At 45.8% G+C, this 23,180-nt stretch overlaps 1 protein-coding gene across 2 annotated transcripts in view; it reads right to left on the reverse strand.

Moving 5' to 3' along the window:
• Positions 1–265: 265 nt before the first annotated feature.
• PRRX1 (paired related homeobox 1) overlaps positions 266–23,180 on the reverse strand; it is a gene marked incomplete at both ends in the record, with an annotated part of 74,342 nt that continues 51,427 nt past the window's right edge. Inside the window, 3 exons of one of the 2 annotated variants that reach the window (XM_080698611.1) lie at positions 266–404; positions 10,731–10,912; positions 13,079–13,254. In XM_080698611.1, coding sequence (XP_080554737.1) covers positions 266–404; positions 10,731–10,912; positions 13,079–13,254 — 497 coding nt within the window. Of the gene's footprint in view, positions 405–7,016; positions 7,072–10,730; positions 10,913–13,078; positions 13,255–23,180 lie in introns of those variants that run through there. The other variant, XM_080698612.1, reaches the window with a different exon arrangement.

The following is a 23,180-nucleotide window of genomic DNA, read 5'->3' on the forward strand; positions in this document are numbered from 1 at the left end:
GGGTCGAAGGACAAGCCAAATAAACACACAGCAATGGATGGTGGCGGCCTCCCGGGGAGGTGGGGCGTCTGGGAACTAACTTTTCAACGTGCTTCTCTCCTGACTTTCTCTGCCATGGTCCCAATAGTTTGGTTCTGAGTTTGTTTTTTGTTTGTTTGGTTTTTACTCTTTTTATTATTATTATTCCAGCGGGTGAAGCAGCGACACAGTAGGATGGGTGCCTTATGGGTTTTGACTTCTTCTTAGGCCTGATTAACTTTTTTCCTCAGTTGACTGTTGGCACCTGGTTCCTCTGTAAACTATACTCCTTGGCCTTCAGTCTCAGGTTGGCAATGCTGTTAGCCATGTTGATGCCCTGAGCAGGGCTATTGTTGGCACACGTGGCAGAGTAAGTGGCCATGGCACTGTAGGGACAAAGGAGAAAGCAGGGAGAATAACAAGCATTAGTTCCACGAAGCTGCAGGCCCGTGCCCCAGGTGGACGTCCTCTCGTGGGAGGGGTGGTGGGCTGGGCAGGATGACCTCTAGGGTCTCTTCTAGCCCCGGCTGGCTCTCCACTGGCCTATGGCACTTCCAGAAGAGCGGCTGTGTTTTGCAGGAAAGGGGACAGCAGAGGAGGAGCTATGTGGAGGGAGGGGCATTGGCCATGCTGGGTAGAGTGAGTAATAATTTATTTTGGGGTGAGAGAGGAAGGTTACTCAACCTCACTAGCAGGTGTCTTCTCTGCCGACTAATTACACGGCCCTTAATCTCTCCTCCGCCTGCTTCGCCCAGCCTGTGGGCGCAGCGCAGAAGAGAGGCGAGCCTCGACAGTTCACGAAGGGGTGTTCTGCTCTTTTACTCTAGGTACTTGTAATTATAACACATTTTAGAACATCAATAAGTAACAAGTAATGTACTCGGAGAATCCGTTTACAAGCCAGTGTAGCTTCCTGCGCATTCTCGGTTGCCCAGTTGATGGTACCAAGCATTGCAAGTCAAGAGGTTCCTATGCACTAGCCTTAATTTTTTAACCTCTCCACAAAAGTTCTTGCATAGTGCCTACTGCCTTTTGGGTTAGTTATTTTGAAATGTTTACATGTCCTAAGTAAACTATCAAAGGCTCCAAGTCTAGGTATTCCTGACTTCAGAGCTAAATTTTTCTCACTGTCCTTTTTTGCAGAAGTTTTTTTTTTTTTCTTTTCTTTTGTTACAGATAGAAATAATACCTAGGAATATTGCTGGGCAGAATATTGTTGGTGGATTTTTATACATTGAATCCATTCATCTATTTTTAAAGGAAAAATAAATGATGTTGTAGACTTGGATGGAAATTATCCTTGACACTAAATACTTAAAAGAAGACTCATTTTAATCAAACGAAAGCATGTCTAGTTGTTTCTAAGGCTAGCAAAATCTCTTTCAACTGGGGGCTGGAATGAGACAGACTCATAAATGGAATGACACGTGCTTTTTGGGGGACCGCATTCCAACAGAATCTTGTCAACCACACAGGAGTTTGCGGTTCTATAATCAAGTGACAAGATCAGAGAGAGAAAACTAAAGCTATTTTGAAAATAGAATATATTGCTGATAGATATCTGGAACACCACACAGTCAAGACTCTTAATAGCCTATTTCAGCTCAGTTACTAGCAATAAGCCCAAGAATATTAAGTTAAAGGAATATAATTAGTTCCAGATCACTGGATCTTTCCCCAAATACACATCTTTAGTTTATAGCTAAAGAGAAGAAAGAGAGAGAGAAAAGAGAGAGAATGTGTGTGTGTGTGTGTGTGTGTGTGTGTGTGTGTGTGTGTGTGTGTTCATGGCAGAAGGAAAAGGACTCAGAAGCTTACAAGAGAAACCTACTTTCTTCTATCTCATGTTTATCATTATTTCCAGGTACATGATTTTAATCCCCCAGATAAGGATAGTTTTCTTATAGTACCCTGTACTTTTGCTTTTTTCTTCCTTTGCTTAACTCAATTTTGGTGTTGTTCTTGTTTTAAATGGGGGTTAAACCCAGGGACATTTTACTTCTAAGCTATGCCTTCAGACTTTTTTTTTTTTTTTTTTTTTGGTGGTACTGGGGTGGAACCCAGGGCCTTTCTACCTCCAGGCTATACTCCCAGACCCGTTTTCTATTTTATTTGGAAACAGGGTCTCCCTAAGTTGCTGAGAGCCTCACTAAGTGGCTGAGGCTGGATTTGAACCTGCACGATCCTCCTGTCTCAGCTTCCCAAGTGCAGGGATTACAAGTGTGCGCCACCACGCCCAGTCTTAGTTTTTTGTTTTAAAACAGGGTCTTGTTAGTTATGAGGCTGTGATCCTCCCGTCTCAGTCTCTCAAGTGACGGGATGACAGGCGTGCCCCACCATGTGCAGCCACTTAATAATATATAATCACCAGCTCCGCAGATCAGACCCCAGTTCTGCCTGTTCACAGTTGTATCTGCAGAGCTAGCTTGACATCATACCTAGGGCACACTTGAAACTCAATAAACTGAACATCGAGACCATTAACAGAGACAGAGCTCAACACAGTGCAATTCGACTAACTTCTGCTCAGCCTCTGACCTCTGTCATCTTTCTGTAATGCTTCCATTAAAAAATCTGGTCCTTATGCTTTTATTCTTAAGAAGTAGCTTTTACTCTAAGTTTTGCCATCTTGATAGTAAAACAAAATCAGAAGGACATAGCCAAAAGGAAATATGATCATTGTATATTCTTGGCTCCAGAAAAAATATTTTCACAGTAAAAAAAAAGAACAATTATTAGTATAGTTGAGACATAAAATTGACTATCACTGCTACTGCTGCCCACCAAAAAATAGGGGGGAAGAGTCCCCGGCCAAAGTGGGCTTAAATTAGGAGTGATATAAATGACCAGAACAACCCATGAAGATAGGAAAAGGTTTGTGTCTTTTTTAAAAGCACCAAGAAATGTCATTTATATCCAAAGCTCATATACATATCATCATTTACTTTCTGCTTCCATGCAAGGTTCTGCCAGAAATATATGCAAGCCTGTAGTAAAAAAAAGTTTTTGGCATTTACCAAGAACATAATTAAGAAGAAAGAGATAATTGGGTAGAGGAACTATTACCTATACCAGGGTTTATTATAAAATCCACCAAATTACCTGTCCCAACCAGTTGTCTCATAGAATGAAGCCCCCAAAGGATGCTGCACAGTTCTTACCATTTACTTTTTATTAGTTTGTACCATTTTAAATCACAGGAGAGAAGCTGAAATCACAAGGTATCTGTACTATCTGTTATGTAATGAGAGTAAACCTGAATGGCTTCTCAAGACGTGAGGCTAAAACTTCCTAAGAGAACACAAAGAAACACAGTTCCCTGGTAGTAACCGTCGTTGTCATGGAGTACTGTGCTTTTAAGCACTTGTCTTAATTTTCTGAGAGGTGTTTTCCATGCTTTGAGAAGCCAGACAAGCAAAGCCCTCTTTATCAGAAATTCACCCTTTCTTTGGTAATCAATAGTGTGCTCCATTTTCTTTGTGGGAAAAGCAAATTGGAACCTTAGGGGGTTCGTTTACTGAAGTTGTTTTTCCAGAAATGTCTAGCGTGGTAGAGACTTCCATTTGTGTACTGCCCACCGCTTTTGGTGAAGTTACTTCAACGTCTCCTCACCAGATCATCTGATAGTCTAATTTACTTACCCTGTAACACATCTTAGAAATAATGAGAATTTGCTTTCTAGGGCAGGCAGCCAGACAATAATATTCAAAACGAGAGGAACACTGATCCACTTTCTTATACAAGACCGAATTAATTGGGAATTAGGATCATATGTTTCACAGGAAATTGGATCTTCACCCAGACATTTGTCACTGAAATGGCGGCCTGTGCTTCTGAAGTAGAATGGTGCCCTTGTTCAATTACAGGGCGGCACAATTATAAGAACACCTGTGTATTAGCGAGTTTGCAACTGTGCTGTTTAGGAGTCCCTCCAATTAGTGGGCTGTGAGGATAAAAATAAAGTTTATATTAATGAATGAACTCTGTCATTCCATAGAAGCCCGATAACCTGATATTCTCACTTGATAAATGTATAGGAACGTTATTAAATAACAAAAGTGGATCTAATTTATCCCCAAATTTCATGGTCATAAGACATGGGGTAAAAGAACAGAAAGAACAGAGGCCACTTTAACGTACTGCTTAACAAATGTATAGTCAATATATTCCTTCAACTAGGGTTTCCAGTGGGGTTTTGTGAAACATACTAAAGAATTTATGTGTTTCCGTTCAGTAGCTTGATGTGGGTCTAGTTTTACAAGTCAAGCTATAGCGGTGTTTCGTCAGAAAGGGTAGAATTGGGGAGTCAGTTCCTAAGAGTAGCTTACTCATGCTCGAAACCCGGCACTGGAAGATGAAGAGGACTTGCTTCCTAGGGTGACGACAGGTGGCTGGAAGCCTGGAATGTCTGTCCATCCAAGAGACTGTCCATGACCACCTGTTATCTGCATCGTGGAAACCTCAAACGCTTGGCTTTAGGGAAAAAAAAGAACCCTGGAACATCTTTCCACAAGATAGAAATGATCGGGGATAATTAGCTGTTTTCATCCAATTCATGGGGCCATTCTGACCAAGTAAAATGACAGCTCTTTCCTGGGCAGGATTCAACTTCCCGGCTAAAGCACCATTTCTATTTGAATTTTAGTAAAGCTCTCTGTGTCTGTGACCAAGAAACAATATGACCAAAAAAAGTGCACTGAGATCTTAGAGATGAGAAGGAGATGCCTGTGTCCCATCTGTGGACTCAGGAAGTGCGCACTGGGACTTCCACAGAGCAAGCATGAAAAACTGTCCACTTCCTTATTTGGCAATTCCTAGCAGATGCAGCCCGGCGCTAGACAGTCGAACACTACTGCCCTGCTACCCTGCCCACAGGGCTGGAGCACCGTTTCCACGAGGGAAGATCATCCATGATCAATTCATAATCAACCTACTTTAAAAGGCTATAGTGAGCCGGGCGTGGTGGCACACGCTTGTAATCCCCGTGCTTGGGAGGCAGAGACAGGAGGATCGCGCTGGTTCAAAGCCAGCCGCGCTGGCTTAAGAGACCCTGTTTCCAAATTTAAAAAAGTATAAAATAGGTCTGGGAGTGTAGCCCAGAGGTAGAAGGGTTTTCAGGAACCCCAGTACCACCAAAAAAAAAATGCTGTAGTGAGAGGAAATATTATGCTCAAATAATTGCCAAACACGAAAAGAAAAAATAAGGAAATACTATTTGTGGTATGACTTTCAAGCCAGGAAACCTGTAAAATCTATTCCTCTGCTTTCTAATCATTCATGGAGAAAATCCTATGAATCACAAAACAATTGAGGATAGGTAGATGGGGGGGAAATAATCCTTGACTCAATTCTCAAATTTAATGTTATTTTCTGTTTGGTCCCTTTGAACAAATGAGGACGAGTTGTTTAAAATTTTATCTCAAAGGCAAATATGTCAGCCTGAGACGCCCGCGGGTCTCCCTGAGGATCGAGGGCTTCCCCTCCATTTGTTTAAAGTCTGCAAAGCTTACAGCTTTTGAGGCTCCATGAAATGGACAGATTGGAGCCTGGCCCTTTGGCCCATTCTTTAATCAATGCCAGAATGTGGAGGTACACTTGCTTAACTGAAGAGAATCCAGTACCAATTTTTCTAAGGAAATTGACCTTCAAAAAGAGAGATTCCCATTCACCTTTTGGAAATGATCTTGTGTGACTTAACAATTTCTAACTTCTGTTACTGAAATTCAAAGGCTGACTTTTTTATGTGTATGTAGCTCTCGTAAACAGACATGCTTGGACCTCTTTGGGAAGCCTTCAGTGGGCACTACGTGTACAGAGATCCCTCTGGAACATTTAGCTTTTCTTCTGTAAGTGTGTATGTGTGCATGTGTGTGAGTTCTTTTTCTTTTCCTGTTATGTAGTGAGAGTAAAATTGAATCACTTCTGAAGCCACAAGGCTAAAACTTCCTGGGAAAACACGAAGATGTGCCGCATCTTTCTATTGCCACGAGATATTTTTATTTTTGTCCTTTTTTTTTTTTTTGGTGGTACTGGGGTTCCTGGAAGCCCTTCTACCTCCGGGCTACACTCCCAGACCTATTTTTACATTTTTATTTGGAAACAGGGTCTCCTAAGCCAGCGCGCGGGGCTGGCTTCGAACCTGCATGATCCTCCTGTATCTGCCTCCCAAGCGCGGGGATTACAAGCGTGCGCCACCACGCCCGGCTTTGTACTTCCTTTTTGAAATGCACGCTACTCATCTCTAGGGCCCGAATGTGTGAGATAGGCAATATCTCACACACTGCAAGCTCAATTTTATATACACAACTACATAGGAAGCTGATGATCTGACTGGCTGAGAAACATCAGTTCTTCCAACTCTGGCCTCCCACCCTCGAGTCATCCAGTGCCTTGCCATTCAAAACCTAAATGTGGGCAGCACTGGCACCATCTCAGCGAGGAGCCATTAAGGATGCAGACTCTAGCCTCAGCCTAGACTTAGTGAGTCAGAGTTGGTGTAGATGTGGTCCCGAGCCAGAGGTGCACAGCCACATTCTGCTGGTTCTTTTCTTCTCTTTTTCTTCCTTTCTTTTTCTTTCTTTCTTTTTTCCTTTCTTTCTCTCTTTCTTTCTTTTTCTTTCTTTCTTTTTTGGTGCTGTGGATTGAATGCAGGGTCATTCTATCTCTGAGCTACACTCCCACCTCTGTTTTAATTTTTTTTAAAAAAAACAGAGTGTTGCTAAGTTGGTGAAGCTGGTCTTGAACTTGAAATCCTCCTGTCTCAGCTTCCCAAGTACTGTGTGAAGAGGGTAGTTAGAGTCTCTCACGCTGCCCTTAACTGCACGGACAAATTGCCGTGTAGCTCTGGCTTTGACAGTGCTCCCCACTGGAGGATCTCACTGCTCACACCACTGGGACCTCAGCCCCCACTTTCATAGACAGGGTTAGCTTCCCCTGATCCCTGTCCCCAGCAGCCACCCTCCCCACCCTCTGACAAGTTACCTTTTCAGTGTCCTCCGTTAGAATCCGTTATGAAGCCCCTCGTGTAAACAACATCGTGGGAGGGACGAGGATCTATGTTTGAAAGTGTGAAAGGGAGAAATGAGCGAATGTGTTCAGCAGACGTCGGGCAGCACCGGGACGGAGCAGGGGCAGGGGCAGGAGGGGGCGGGGACGAGACGGGGCAGCCGGCCTCTTTCCCTTGTCCAGCACTCCCTTGGGAGCTGGCACTCAGGACCAGCTCCACAGAGCCGGGCCACTGGCCACCTACCTGTCGTAGGCACAGAGGTCTCTGGGGGAAGACTGGAAAGACTCCGTGGCTATTTCATTTCAAAGCCCAAGACCTGGCTGGCCACCGTGACTCCCAACGGCACAGCTTGGGAGTCAGAGTCTTCCTAAGGACTGCGTGGGCTTTCAATCCCATAAGGTACTTACGGAAAATAGTTCTTAGCTAAGTGGTGGCTATGTGTCAGTGGCTGTGTGTCCTAAAGACACACTTCCTTCTGGCCACTGGCACATAAGGAAGACGCCTGCCAGGGCTGGAGCATCCGTGTTGGGGACCCAGTAGCCTTTCTGTCTCATAGCTGTGATATGCTAAAGGGAATGAATGACTCGCTACCAATAGAGTCGGCCCCATGGCCCAGCGTGCCAGGGGCAATCCTGACCTATACTTGTGGTGCTAAGGTTATGATGACTATCACTCCCCTTTCACACTTGAAAGTGTCCCAGTTTGAACAGTCAGACATGCAGCCACCAGGCCGAATGCAAAAGGTACCCAGAAAATAAAAATGTACCGGCTGTTTCCCATACCCATAATTCAGACCATACACACGCAAATAACTGCATTTGTGCCCCTTTCCCTCCTTTGCTTTTCCAGGGAAGAGCTGTGGAGTGAGCAGGCTGTCTCCCTGACCAAAATGTCTATTCACTGTCCCTGGGTTGCAGGACCAAGTCACGTAGGTCATCCCAGTGGATGAGGGGCCCAACATGCGAGCCTAAACTGAAGGCATGCTTCACTGACCTGAGACAGACCTTGACTCTGGCAGGCCTGTTTAGTTTTCCAGTTTTATACTCTGTACTACTTCCAATACACTGTGGGTTTAATTTGAATGGGAACACAGTCGTTCAGCCTAAGGTGTAGGCTGGAACCAGGGATCACCGGTGCAGGCTCTGAACTTGAGCAAGTGCGGGGTCTCCTCTACTTTGGAACGGAGCAAGGAATGAGCTATCATACAGGAGTGTCCTGCAGATTCGCTAAGACAATCACGTTTTCACGACTATCATGGTGAGCTAACTAATCTGACAAAACAGAACCAGCAGGAGAAGCGAGTTCTTCTCCATAAAAGCTCTACCACTTCCTTCCCTTCTCATTGCTTGTTTTTCTTTTCTGTTTCCCTAACAATATCTTATTGCCTAGCAAACTCCAGAGCGTGAAATCATAATAGATTTGGTCCTAAAGAGCAGAAACATCTCCAAGTGACAAAAGAGAATTTTGTCATTTTTAGAAATTAACCAAAATATAATCACTTTACTCAACATTGGCTCAAAAAGTCCCATATTATTGATTAAATGACTGCTTTAAACCATCACTTTTCTACTTATATTTGGAGATTAATTTATTCTTCATACAGAATATGAACAATCAGTTTTTATATTGTTTCAATTAATTTTTACAAACTCTGTATCTAAGGCAGAAATAATATCAATGCATATGATGAAATGAGTAAAAACTATGCGGTTATATGATTTTAAGCAGAAGAAACCGAATACTTTTACATCATATACACTAAGTCTACACCTATATAAAAGATGGAACTCTAATTGCAACAAACTAGTTTGGACAAGATGATGAAATTATGGGTTTTTCTAAAAAGGAATCTCTAGATTTTCTACATCATCACTTCAACCAGAATATTTCCCCCAAAAGGCACGCACAAATTGCAATGTTAATAATTTCAGTTAGATGCCATATACAGAATAGGATGTGGGCAGCAAGGCTTGACTTCCACTTTGGTCCAGGTACCTAACCCAGTGCAAATCCAGGGAGGATCCACCCCCGTTAATCCAAATGAGGAGACTTCCCGAAGGAGGACCCAGGAAGGAAAAGAAATAATACACCCTGGTTGTGAGCCAATCCCAGCCAGCAATCTTGAAGCATCGGGCTTCTATCTATACCCACTTCCCAAGCCATTCAGTGAGTCCACGGGCTACTAATATCTACAAAGAGACACAGAGTGGCTTTCCACCTTTGAAAGATAGAAAAGAAATGTGTGACTTCACAAAGGTCGTCAGGTGTATTTTTAGTAACTCATACAGGAGCAGAGTCTAAGTTTTAGAGAACACACAGATATAATGAATCTTTAAAACTCAGCAAGACTAATGAGGGCCACGGGAGCCCAACAGGACTTTCCTCGACAGTGGATTTCTGTGCCAGGGCTAAACTCGGCTAAGTTCACAACAAGGAAAAGAAAGGAAATTTCCAAATATGTTTATGGTATTCCTCTCAAGAACTGATTTGGAGCAGGGAGAACATTTTGATGAGGCTTTAAGTAAAACTATCGACTTTCGGAAAGTGCCTTTCACAAATATGACATTTTATATCAGCCATTTAGCTTCAGATATGGCCTAGTCTCTCGTCATTAATTTCAGGCCTCTCCTTCAGCCAATAATTGACATTAACAGCAGGGAGGTAAACAGAGGCATAAGAAGTGGGTTTGTGAATACTTCCTCTTGCAGTGAAATCAGCCAAAGAGACTGTGCAGCCTGGACCTAGCTTCTCGGAATGCTCAGTTGCAGGATCCAGATAAGGAGACTGGATGAATCACAGCGTGTTAATCACATCATGTGTGTGTTTCTGCCTGCCTCTGGCATCCACCTGTATTTTCTGAACAGCAGAATCTATGGAGGCTGAAATTCTCTTCATGAGACTCAAGTATTTCAGTAGAAGCATTGATTGAAGTAGTCTGTTGCTTGCTGTTTCAAAAACTTTCATCTTTTTAATGTAAAGGTTCACGGTAAACTATACATTCTGTTGATATTTAAATCACACACACACAAAACTGACCTTGCAAAGAAATGGTCAGGTAAGCAGATAAGAATTAGCAAAGAATAGAAGGCATTTAGGATCATAAGAAATCTCCACCTGATAACCAAGAGTGAGGTCAAAGAGTGATCAGAATGAACTCGGATTTTCTTTCCTGGTCTCTCCATCACTCTTTCTCCCTTGCTTCCATCCCTCCTTCCTTCCTTCCCTCTCTTCCTTTTCTCCCCCTCCCCAACTCCTCCCTCATTTCTCTCCCCCCCCCAATTCAAAATCAGTTTCATTGTGAGGTTTTTTTCTGTCCTTGCAGCCTTACATGTTCATCCCTATGTGAGCAAAAGAAACAAATCTATCTGAAGTTTACAAACAGGTGGGCTTTGGTGTGGGATGCTTTGCAAGAGGGACACAGGGCACAGATTATCTTTCAGAGTCTTCCCCATCTTTGAAACCTTGGCAAGAGTTCGTGAGTCCAAGAGGAGGTTGCTGATGGCCCGCCCCTCTCTCTTCTGCCCCAAGCCCTGTTCTTGGGGCCACTAGTCATCTCCTGGGAGGATGTGGGGATGTAGCAAGTTGAGTGTCTCTGAAGAGGTTAACCCCGTGAGAAGTGGCAGCCAGCTGTGCAAGCAGCTGTGAGTGTGACCAAGCGTGCGGAGAGACTGTGGTGGTGGAGCGAGGGGGTGGGTCAGTCATTCACCTGTACGGAGAGGCGGTCCCCCAGGACAGGTAATCGGTGGGTCTCGGAGCAGGACGAGGCACGATGGGCTGTTCCACCGCTGTCACATCTCCTGAGTAGGATTTGAGGAGGGAAGCGTTCTTATTGGCCAGCATGGCTCTCTCATTCCTGCGGAACTTGGCTCTTCGGTTCTGAAACCACACCTGGAAGATGACCGGGAGGAGAGAAGGGGGTGAGGAGGGAGAAGAGAAAGGAAGGAAAGGTTACATGAACGAAATTCTGGTTGATTTTACTATCATACCTTCCTGGAGAAGATACAGGATGGGTATGAAATTCTTCCTAAAAGAATATAAAGCTGCATGGTCCCTCCCTAGTGGACCATGCTAAGAGTTCTTAAGGTTAGGACCACGGGCTTGGGGGTGTAGCTCAGTGGCAGAGTGTGTGTTTAGCATAAGTGAAGCCCTGGGTTTTGTCCCCACACCTAAAACTAAACAAAATGAAAAACTAGGACCATGAAGTACTTCTAAAAACTGAGACTCCTGAGACATGCTTTGACTTAATCTATCAGACAGCAAAATAAGGGTTCTAATTCCTGTCATGATTGTAACTGAGAAAAAGGTGAAATCTCATTGGTCTTATTGCCATAGGTACAATGGCTTTTCTAAAAGCTTTTTCAAAATTCTTCAAAATGTGAAAATTTTCATGGGCTGTCATAATACTTATTGGGTATTTAAAGAAAGCTCCATTTCTCCAAAAGCTGAACCTCCAACAAGGGTTAAAGTAAAAAATGTTCATTTGGGAAGAGGGAGGAATACCGTTAGAGGGCTGAAACACAACATAGAAAATGTCAGTAACAAGCGCAGCGCTAAACCAGCACCCCGTGATGGCTCAGTCCTGAAGCAATGAAGACCAAGACCAATGGAGGAAAGCACCCAGAGTTGTCCCTCTTGAGGGACAGTGGAGCTGGGTATTTGCACGGTGGCTCCTGTCAGTTGTTGGTTCCTAACATTCCAGAACTTTTAAACCCAGGCAAGGAGGTCTCCGAAGTTCTAGAAACTTCTGGAAGAGTTAATCCAGATACTAAAGACTGGAAGTTGACTCCTTCTCTGGCTCAGAACTCCCAAATGGAGTAGGCTGTTTTCTACTTATATCTAATCATGCCACGTATCCCCTACCACCACCTGTGGTATTCCTCCCATTGTCCAGGTGCTGAAGCCCACATACTTTTCAAGATTTGACTTTTGTCACTTCCTCCATGAATTATTGTGGTGGAAGGAATGTGACTTTAAGGTCTAACAAAATTGGATGAGAATTGGTGACACTATGATAAAAATTTATCTGTGATTGTTGAGTTCCTCTGTTCCTCTGCCTTTGGGTCATTTACACACAGTGGTACCCAATTCTAGGATGTGTATAAGAGTCATCCCAGAGTGGTTGCTTCATAAATGTATATTCTAATTTCCATTCCTTCTTCTGGTCTATCATTAATTCTTGTACATTTATACTTAGTGTAGGAATCATCATATTATATCATAACCTCATGGTTTGGATCTTTGTCTTCTCTGCCCCAGACCATAACATCCTTAGAAGAGCATCCATGTGTCATTCATCCCCAACAAACCAAAAGCAGGTGCAGAAGTATAACAGGTGCTCATTAGTGTTTGAGGGGAAACAAGGGAAGGAAAAGAAAAAGGGGAAGGAATTTTGTGAAGATGAATGAACTGTGACCTCCATCCAGAGGACGCCGCCATTGATGTAACGCATGCCATGCTATGATGCAGGCCCTAAAGGATGAACAGGTCGAGAGGCAGAGGGACCGGTCCAGGCAGGAAGAGGGCTGGACTTCACAAAGAAGAGTAAAGCCATGAGGGATGATTCTTTCCTCTGCACTGAGAAAATGTTCATAGAGCTGGAAGTCCTTAGAGTGTATTTTTGTAGTATGGCGGGAAAGGAAAAAGAAACATAGCTTCAACATATCTGTCTCTATGACATCATCCAAGGCTTATTTTACATAAACATATATGTGGCATTTGCCTGTTCTGATAGGAACAAGATGGTCTCCCAAATCCAAAATTACTTGTTCACATGTGTGTGTGTGTGTGGGGGGGGGTTGCTGGGGATTAAACCAGGGGTATTCTGCCTTCGAGCTATATTCCCAGCCCTACTTTATTTATTTATTTATTTATTTATTTATTTATTTATTTATAACAGGGTCTTGCTAGGTTTCTGAGAGTCTTGCTAAGTTGCTGAGGCTGTTCTCACACGCACACAGATAGACACTACACCCTTATTCCTACCAGCACGGGTCTGAAACCCCGGCCGGTGTTTGGCAGCAGTCCTGAGCACTGTGCCGCCTGTGGCCGAGTTACCTGCACCCGGGCCTCGGTGAGGTTCACCCGGCGGGCGAGGTCCTCTCGCACGAAGGCGTCGGGGTAGTGCGTCCGCTCGAAGACACGCTCCAGGGCCTGCAGCTGGCTGCTGTTGAAGGTGGTCCTGTTCCTCCGTTGCTTTCTCTTCTTTTTCTCCTCGGAATTGAGCTGATCATCTGCAGTGGGAGAGAAGGAGCATCAGGAGGCGTCGCGGATGAGGCGGTGGCTCGCCTTCCTGTAGCTAACTTCAGCGAGAGCTGCGTTTGCTCACAGCCGGTGCAGGCTACACTTTGAAGCACTGTTTGGGTTTTGGTGCTCCCGAGATTGTGTGCCAAGAGTCCCCTGTGGCTTTGTTGTTTGTTTTTGGGTGTGGTACTAGGAATTGCAGACAGGGGCATTCTATCTTCTTTGAGCTACACCCCCACCACCTTTTTATATTTTAATTTTGAAACAGAGTCTCATGAAGTTACTGAGGGCCTCGATGAATTGTTGAGGCTGACCTGAACCCCAGAGGCTCCTCTCTCCACCTCTCAAGTGCGGGGCTTTAGGCGTGTGCCACCACACCTAGTCAGAGAGAGACCACTTGCAGGCTCCTTGGGACCTGTTTGTTCAAAGAAAGCTAAATGAAAATCTTAATCCCGGCCATGTTCTCTGGACTTCACTGGAGATGAGGAAAATGCTCCATTTCTTATTTGTCTTATACAATATTACGTTCCGTTTACATAATTTCATAGCCAGGACGGCGGTACATGCCTGTAATCCCCGTACTTGGGAGGCTGAGCCAGGAGGACTGAAGATCTCAAGCCATTCTCAACAACTCAGTGAGACACGTTTCAAAATAAAAAGCAAAAATTAAAAGGGCTATGAATATAGCTCAGAGGTTGAATGCTCCTCGTCTCAATCCCTAGTACCAAAACAAAAACAAACAAAAACCCATAGTTTCATAACCAAGTAGACCAACCATCTCCTTGACACACACATGAACACCAACCTGCAGTTACAGAGGAGACCATGTTCGACCTAGGTTAGAGGGTTTGTTGTACAGTACATTCTCCTTGAGCACTAAGTAACCCCTCAAGCTCCCAGTTGTGGCTCAGGCAGGTTTGGGGGCTCTGCCCTAGACCAGGGCCAGACCCACACCACCATCAGCCCAAGCAGCACCAGCCTGGGACTCCCTGAGAGAACCCAGAACCATGAACATGATCCCAAGGTCCCTGAGTCAGTTTCACTCAAACTTGAGTTCCAGGGTCCTGAGAACCCAGGGACTGGTAGAGAATCACGGCCCCACTTTTTACCTGCCAGAATCTATCTTTGCTTTGCTCTAAGTTCCCCCAAAGGCATCCTGACAAGATGATCATGCAGGGGTCAACATGCTCCAGTCCCACCACCCCTGCCCAAACCCGGATAAGAGTGGTGGGTTGTGAAACTGAGTGTAATTCCAGCTGTGCTGATACCACCATCAAACCCACACCCTGTGCGGCTCACAAGGATTACAGCTCTGGGTGGTCCAGGACTGAGTCAGAGGCCGGTGTGACGGGCTGGACTTACATTTCCAATAGTTTCTCCCCTAAAAGGCTCAGCCGAAAGAAAATGCTAAGCAGTTGGAGGGTATGAGAAGGCATTACCTGGCCGCCTGCTCTACACTCAACGGAAAGTAGCGCTCGGCCGCTTATCTGTGAGTGTAAGTGTAGCACGCCCAACAAAACTGTGAGCATAGACAAAACTGTCCATGTTCTGAGACAGCGACACCTGGCTTGGCTGTCTTGTTATTTGTGTGACAAACCAGAGACCCTTCTAGATTTGTGCGTGGGTTCAAAGCGCTAGTTAAATCCGGGAGCTCCTAGGCCAGATTTTTCATCTTTGCGGGGTCCTGATGGCTGAGGCTCGGATCCCCTCTGCTCTGAGGCGTCTTTCCCATCACGGGTGCCTCCCCAGGAAAGCCCTGGGAGCTCAGCACAGACACTGCATGTTTCCCCTTGGTAATTAGCACCCAGATACAGTAAGTGGCTGTTGAAAGTGGGTTCAGACGAAGCACAAAACGTCTCCTGTCCTTAGAAAGCTGTTTCTGTAGAAAGACATGCGTTGATCTCACCAAGATTCCTATAGCCAGGATGCTGTTGACGTCCACTCTCTGTGCCCCACATGCCGCACAACTGACCCACCCCTGGCTTTTCACATTTGGGGTGACTCTTCTAGGGGCCTGGCCTCCATGGCTCCTCTGCCCCCCTTTGGTTGAGAATGTTGGATCAGTCAAACCTTGGGACTGATGCTAATTGATTCATAATTTCTGGGGTCTGTCCAGGCCTAGACTATCCCAACTAGTCAACTATCAGCAAAATTAGTTTACAATGACGTTGGCTCTAGAATTTAAACAGATACCCTCCGGCCACTCTCTTGCATCTGCCTGTGCCTCCTTTTTTATTCCAACCATCCTTCCAGGTGGTTAGAAACACCTGTCTTCTTATTCTTTTCCTAAATCCTCCTGTCTACGTGTGTGTGTGTGTGTGTGTGTGTGTGTGTGTGTGTGTGCATGTGTGTGTGCATGTGTGTGTGTGTTTGTGTATATCACTGGGGATTAAACGCGGGAGCATTCTAATTCTGAGATACTCTCCCAGCCCTATTTATTTATTTATTTATTTATTATTTATTTATTTAAACATGGTCTCATTAAGTTTCTGAGTGTCTCACTAAATTGCTGAGGCTGGTCTTGAACCCGAGGATCTCTTATCTCAGCCTCCAAGTACTGGGATGACAGGCATGTGCCACCGGTGCCCGGTTCAGTTCTACATGTCTTGAACCTCAGGCCTTACTGGGTCTTTCAGCCCCTTGGGACAGCAATGGCACCTGAATTTCACACTCCCAATTGAAAATAAATTTACATAACAAAAATTCCTTAATGCCCATATTTTTCTTCAAATTGAAACCAATGAAACCCGAGGCTGTTAGTTTTAATCATATAAAAGAAATCACTTATTGAGTCACCACCATGACTTGTTTTCTTCCCTCAAAGAAAACTCTCTGAGATAGAGTATGACCACCAATCAGATATAACCACACATTCTAACCCCTGATGCTGTGTTGTCAGCTGCTTCTTCTTGTGCTGCCAAACAATGATCAAGACCAAAAATAGTTTCTGTTTTGTTCTCAGGAGTACAGCCTGCTATGTGTTCCTCCCAGTAGATCTTTGAAATCTTCCCCTGTTCACTCAGACTCCATGCATTGGCCAGATGAAACCACCAACGCCCTGCCACGGGAGAGAGGGGAATAGAGACCTGTGGTTTATGACAGGGAGTAAGAAACTATGAAGACCTGGAGCAGTCCGGCACAAGTTTCCCAACGAATGTCCTTGTTTGTAACCAATGAAAACATCAGTTCACGTCATGTGGAAGGGGAGAAAGACACAAATAACAGGGTCCCAGGTGCCTGGATCTGGGAAATGTCCTTCCAGGAAAGAGACAGGGAGCAGCCCGCAGAGATAGTCTGAGAGGCGGCCCTTGGGCTCGGCTGTCTGTGCTCACTATCACAATCCCGGAGCTCCCTGTCTTCCTCCTGAACGTCGAAGAACAGAGCAGAGTACCTTCTGTAGCACGGGAGAAATGAAAACACTGCAGGAGTTTACAAATTCAGGGAATCTGTGAGACCTGCGATAAACACGCAAGTCAGATTCCAGGCTCTGACTGAACATGAAGAGAGAAAGCAGTGTACTTCTACCATTGCAAGGAGACTTGCCTTTCTTTACGTACAGCGCAGGCTGACTTGGAAACATGATGCACAAGGGCACTGCTGCCCAGTGGGACCTTACGCTGGGTCTCATTCCTTGTCATTCTCAAGAGGCTGGGATTCACCCCGCTGCGGGATAACCACGAATCGTGAGTGCATTCTTGTCAAAAGCATCGTGTTTCTAACCCCAGGTGCTTATAGATTTTATAATGACTGGCTTGAACAAATTGCAGGCATTGCAGTTATGACACTCTTTTCATAAAAACAGGCGACATGGCCTCGTGAACAGGTGTAGACACACTTGGAATCATGACTTGAAAAATATTGGCATCAGAGAAAACCTGAGAAATTGTCTGGTCCAGTCCTCTTGATTTACAGGTGAAGCAGACAAGGTTAGAAAAGTCATGTGACTTGCCCCCAGATCAGGAAGGAAAGCTGGGGACTTCTAGCCAGAGCTAGAAGGCAGATCACCTAACTATCTCACCATGAAGTGCAAGTTAAAATATACACACCGCACAAGAGGGAAGCGGTAAGACGTAGTAAATAGAAATAGAAATTGCTACCAAGGGAAAATATGTATGGGAAACGCAGGTCTCTCCGCTTAGCTGTTGTGAAAAGGGTCTCAAAGAGGATCAGGTGAATCACTGGTCATTCCTACCAGAATAGCCATGAGACATGCAGCCATTCTCATCTAGAGAAGCTGTTTTCATCCAGATGTTCTTGTATGTTCTCTTTAAGTGGCTTCTGTAAATGTTTGCAGGGTTATTTTGCACCACAACACACCCCTCTCCTCCCTTCGCCCCATAACTATACCGGCATTTCTCTTTCATTTTAAGATGCAGTCGAAAAATCCCTCTGTTTACTAAGAAACATCTCAACTCTGATTTTCTTCTGTAAGACGTTGTTATAGCTCGGGTCCCTATGAAGTTTTGTCTTCTCTACATTCCTAAGTGCATTTTTAGTATCTTATCAAACACCTTTTTTAAAGTATGGTCTGATTCTTTTTAAACGTTTTGTCAGTGTAGTACATTCGGGCAGTCCTACAACAACGAGTAGGGTCCCTTGATAAACTGTGACTGTGAAAGTTGAAAAGGTCAGCGGGCAGGATGGAGCACGTCTGTAATCTCAGTACTTGGGAGGCTGAGACAGGAGAATCACAAATTAGAGGCCAACCTCAGCAACTTAGCAAGACACTGTTTCAAACTGTAAAATAAAATAGGATGATGGATATAGCTTAGAGGTAGAACGCCTGTGGCTTCAATTCCCAGTACTACCAGAAAGAAAAAAGAAAAGAAAGTTGGCTAAGTTAGAGCAGTACTGTGGTACAGCAGTAGCCCAGGACATTAGTAATCCATCTGATGTTTTAAAAGGCTGAGTAATTTCTGAATTCCAATTATTCTTTTTAATGTTATGGAGCAAAGAATGAGGTTAGCATTAACTTTGTCTCTGGATAATTTTAACCACATCAGAAAAAAAATGAAAGCTTTCAGTGTTTCTTCTGGTAACTGGTCATCAGATTGACAGGCTGGGACAGTTTCTTGATCTTGTTCTTTTACAAATAAAGAAATGAGTGCTTCACGGTTCTCCCCTCATGAAAAGCAGCTCCAGGACAAATGGACGATTTGAACACACAGGAAGACACACTCAAAAAAGAGAGGTTAAAAGCTGGGAATGATGGCGCACGCCTGTAATCCCAGTACTTGGGAAGCCGAGACAGGAGGGTTGCAGGTTCAGGGCAGCCTCGGCAATTTAGCAAGACCCTGTTTGAAAATAAAAAATAAAAAGGGCTGGGGGTGTAACTCGGAGGTAGAATGCCCTTGGGTTCAATCCTGGTATGAAGGAGGAGGAGGAGGAGGAGGAGGAGGAGGAGGAGGAGGGGGAGGGGAGGAGGAGGAGGAGGAGAGGGAGGAGGAAGAGGAGGAGGAGGAGGAGGAGTTGTTAAGGTTCCTTGATACACTGTGACAGATGAAAGTTGGAAAAGTCAGCCAGGAAGAATGGAGCATGTCGAAGGAAGGAAGGAAAGAAGGAAAGAAAAAAGGAAGGAAAGGGCGTTTCCAGTGAGTCCGCATGTGCAGGAGGAGCTTCTCAAGGAAAGAAGACCGCAGGGACCCCAGGTGCCTCAGCTGTGTCTTAAGGGGCACAGTACCCCCAGGCCCAGCATAAAGTCCACTCTGGACTCCCCACTGGCCACTGAAGTGGCGCTAGAGACAGCACAGAGAAGAAGGCACAAGGTGACACCTTCGAGCATGGGGCCAGCCCCACGTGGGGACCCCACTCACGAATGCTGTCCCCATGCACTTAAGTCCGGCAGCCCCTGGCCCTCTGCTCTGCGTCCCGTGGGGAGGAACCATGGGGGTCCCAAATCAGTGGTCAGCTAGACGTAATTTAAAGGTCCGGTAAAAATATATTTTAGGAATAAGTCAAATTGGAATAAGAATATATCTCCTGTGCCCGAGTCCCATCAATTTGGGAAGAAGTCTGAGGCAAGAAGATCCAGTGCCAACTTCAGTAGCCGAGACCAGCCGCCACATCAAAGCTGGTTCCTTGCCTTGGGGTTGCGGACATGGCAGGGTTGGCGGATCCAAAGTGCTGCCCGCCGATCGCTTTATGGGCATCGGAGACTGTTTCAAAGGAGCTTATATTGCACAACAGCCACTTACTTTAATGGGATTTGTGCGGTTCGGGCCCCATAACCTTTGGAAAATTGAAAGGAAGCATAATTGCAAAAGCCACTAAGAACTGTTTACTTTTAACTGAGGGGCCTATGAAAGGCAGCGAGTACAGCTGTGGTATTCCCTCGCATTTCTTCGGTTATACTTCGCTTTGACTAAAAAGAGGCACCACCCTTTCAGCAGAAGCCCCGGCCAATGGCACGCAGGGTCCTTATCTGGGGAGACCGGTGCTGTATAAATGGAGCTTAGCCCATCGCAGCGCACCAAGCCAAGCGTAGCAGTGAGAACTTGCCTTCCCAACAGCATGGTTCCTGAGGGTCCTCCACCCTTGAGCCCAGCAGCTGTCTCTGCCAGTGTGATACCCAGCTATGCAGCCACGGCTCCCTGTAGCACAGTGTCATATTACAGCCTCCAGATGCCGAACTTCATGTGCTGAAATCAGACTTGTATTCCTTTTCTTTACTGTCAACTTACATAGATTTTGTTTCAGTTAGGTATCAGTCAAAACCTTAGAAAATAGCCTTAAGACATCTTTTTCCCCCCCAGTACTAGGGATGGAATCCAGGGCCATTCTACCTCCAGGTTACACCCTCAGCCCTAATGTTTTATTCTTTATTTTTAGACAAGGTCTCACTGAGTTGCAGAGGGCCTCACTAAGTAGCTGAGGCTGTCTGTGAATCATGATCATCCAGTCTCAGCCTCCCAAATGCTAGGATTACAAGCGTGCACCACCACACCTGGCTCCTGAAAGCATCTTAATTGGAATTTGGGGTGGGGGGTGACATATGTTCTTTGGAGAATAAAATGCTTTAGGATTTACATAAAAACATTATTTTGAATGGCTTTGGGCTGAAAAAAATTGAGCTAGCATCTCCATGTACAGTTTACCATGGCGGCGCGGACAGAGCTCAAATCTGAGCTCTCCCCTTACAGTCAGCTTTCCTTTTTGTGGTATGAGACTGAACCTAGGGGCATTTTACCCTCCAGCCCTTTGTACTTTTTATTTTGAAACAGGGCCTCACTAACTTTTAGAGAATCTTACTAAGTTGCTCAGGCTAGCCTCAAACCTGTGATCCTCCTGTCTAAAACTCCCAAGGACCGGCCAACTTTCCTTTGAAGAAGAAAATACCAAAGACCATGGGGTACCCGCACGTGATTCCTGCCACGTTTGAATTCTTCATCTCATGTGTCTCTCCAGGACAAATGTTTTTCTATACTGCCAAAAATGTGAACATATCACTCTGTCTGCTTTTATTCTCTTAAGACGTTTTTCTTCGAGGATTCTTAATCAGAACCTCTGAGGATATTCAGAACAGAACAACCCTCCTACCCCCCCCCCCATCAGAGCCCCAGCCTCCTCTGGCTGACAGCTTCCCATGTGACGCCGAGTCCGTTTTAGTCTGGAACTCCAGAGTGCATTGATTGTGCCATGCTTAATTGAAGCTGTCAATCAATGCTCAGCAAACACGAATGATTGGTCAGAATGACGTTGTCATACATTAGAATTATGACAGGAGTTGCGATATGGGACAGGACACCTTCTGCTTGATAAAGACATAAAGTTCTAGCTTCAGACATGTAAGCCAATCCCAGTTTCTCGATGGATCAATCAGTTGGGTATTTTTCAATTTATTGCAAGACACCAAAAAAATAAAAAGGAGAAAATAAGAATCTGGATCAGATCTAACTAACCATATTGGAGAGAGAACACAGTAGGGTGACAGAGAGTCAACCAGCCTGGAAATCAGGAGACCCTGAGCTCCTACGGCTCCTGCCCCTCACTGTCTGTGTGGCCTTGGATAACACGCTTGGCTTCTCTGAGCCTGTTTCCAAAACTATAAAATGAGACCAAGTGTACCGGCTTCTCGGCACCAGTCAAGAGTTTACTGAACACATGGCAAGCACACAGTCGGGCACACAGTCGGGCACACAGTGGGCACACAGTGGGCACACAGTCGGGCACACAGTGGGCACACAGTTGGGCGCACAGTAGGGCACACAGTCGGGCACAGTCGGGTGCACAGTCGGGCGCACAGTGGGCACACAGTGGGCACACAGTGGGCACACAGTCGGGCACACAGTGGGCACACAGTCAGGCACACAGTCGGGCACACAGTCGGGCGCACAGTGGGCACACAGTCGGGCGCACAGTGGGCACACAGTCGGGCACACAGTCGGGCGCACAGTGGGCACACAGTCGGGTACACAGTGGGCACACAGTCGGGTGCACAGTGGGCACACAGTCGGGCGCACAGTGGGCACACAGTGGGCACACAGTTGGGCGTACAGTGGGCACACAGTTGGGCACACCGTCGGGCGCACAGTGGGCACACAGTTGGGCACACGGTCGGGCACACAGTGGGCACACAGTGGGCACACAGTGGGCACACAGTGGGCACACAGTCAGGCGCACAGTCGGGCACACAGTGGGCACAGTCGGGCGCACAGTGGGCACACAGTGGGCACACAGTCGGGCGCACAGTGGGCACACAGTGGGCACACAGTTGGGTGCACAGTGGGCACACAGTCGGGCACACAGTGGGCACACAGTGGGCACACAGTGGGCACACAGTTGGGCGTACAGTGGGCACACAGTCGGGCGCACAGTGGGCACACCGTCGGGCACACAGTGGGCACACAGTCGGGCACACAGTGGGCACACAGTCGGGCGCACAGTGGGCACACAGTGGGCACACAGTCGGGTGCACAGTGGGTGCACAGTGGGCACACAGTGGGCACACAGTGGGCACACAGTCGGGCACACAGTGGGCACACAGTGGGCGCACAGTAGGCATTTGTCATGTGGGTTACTGTGCTGCCGCTGTTGCTGTCATTTCCCCTTGGAAATGGGTTAGTCAAAACAATGACGACTATTCTTTTTTTTATTTAGCTATCTGATCACAGAATAATTAGAGAAAGAGCACTGGAATATGTTGACATGACTTAGGGAGGTTTGATGCAAGCGTAATTGAGAATTAGGGAGACGGGACAGTGAGCGGAGGGTCACACACCCGCAGACGCAGAGGCGTGCTGGGCGGCCCACACCCACCCGCGGGACGGACGGACGTGTTGATCCCAGAGCTCCACGTGGAAACTCCTCTGCTTAGTCAGGTCTTGGCTTTCTACCCAGCCATTTTGTTTTTCTGAACTTAAATTTCAAAATGAAATATCCATAAAGCAAACAGATTCTAGCACTTAGGTATGGAACGGAAACTTTGAACAGGTAATCTCACTAGAAAAAAAAAAAAAAAAAACGTAGTTAAAAAAAAAAAACTCAAAGGAAAAAAGAAAGAAAAAGGCCCTGGGCTAAAGACAGGGTATGAAAAGTCAATTATCTCCCAGCCCGTTTGCCTTGGGCTAACTAATTTGGTTGCCACATGTATAAAAACACAAAAATTGGGTCGTATTACTCAATATTTACTCAATGCCTTTTTTAAAAGCATCTGAGCACTTTGGGAAATTCCAAAACATTAAAAAGAAACCATGGAAGGCAAAGTTCGGGGAAAAGAATGAATTCTGAGGATTCCGAAGGCTGTCTGAGACTGCAGTGTTGCAGGTGTGTGTCCTCTGCAAGTGCCGGGCATCTGGCTGGGGTTACGAGCTGGGCTGAGGCGTGCGGTGCTCCCTTCCGCTGCTCCCGCCTTCCGGTGCTCCCGCCTTCCGGCGACCTTTGCCCTCTGTAGTGAGACTGTTGTCACTTTGTAAAACGC

The sequence above is a fragment of the Muscardinus avellanarius genome, assembly GCF_963383645.1.
Source record: "Muscardinus avellanarius genome assembly, chromosome: 7".
NCBI lineage: Eukaryota > Metazoa > Chordata > Mammalia > Rodentia > Gliridae > Muscardinus > Muscardinus avellanarius.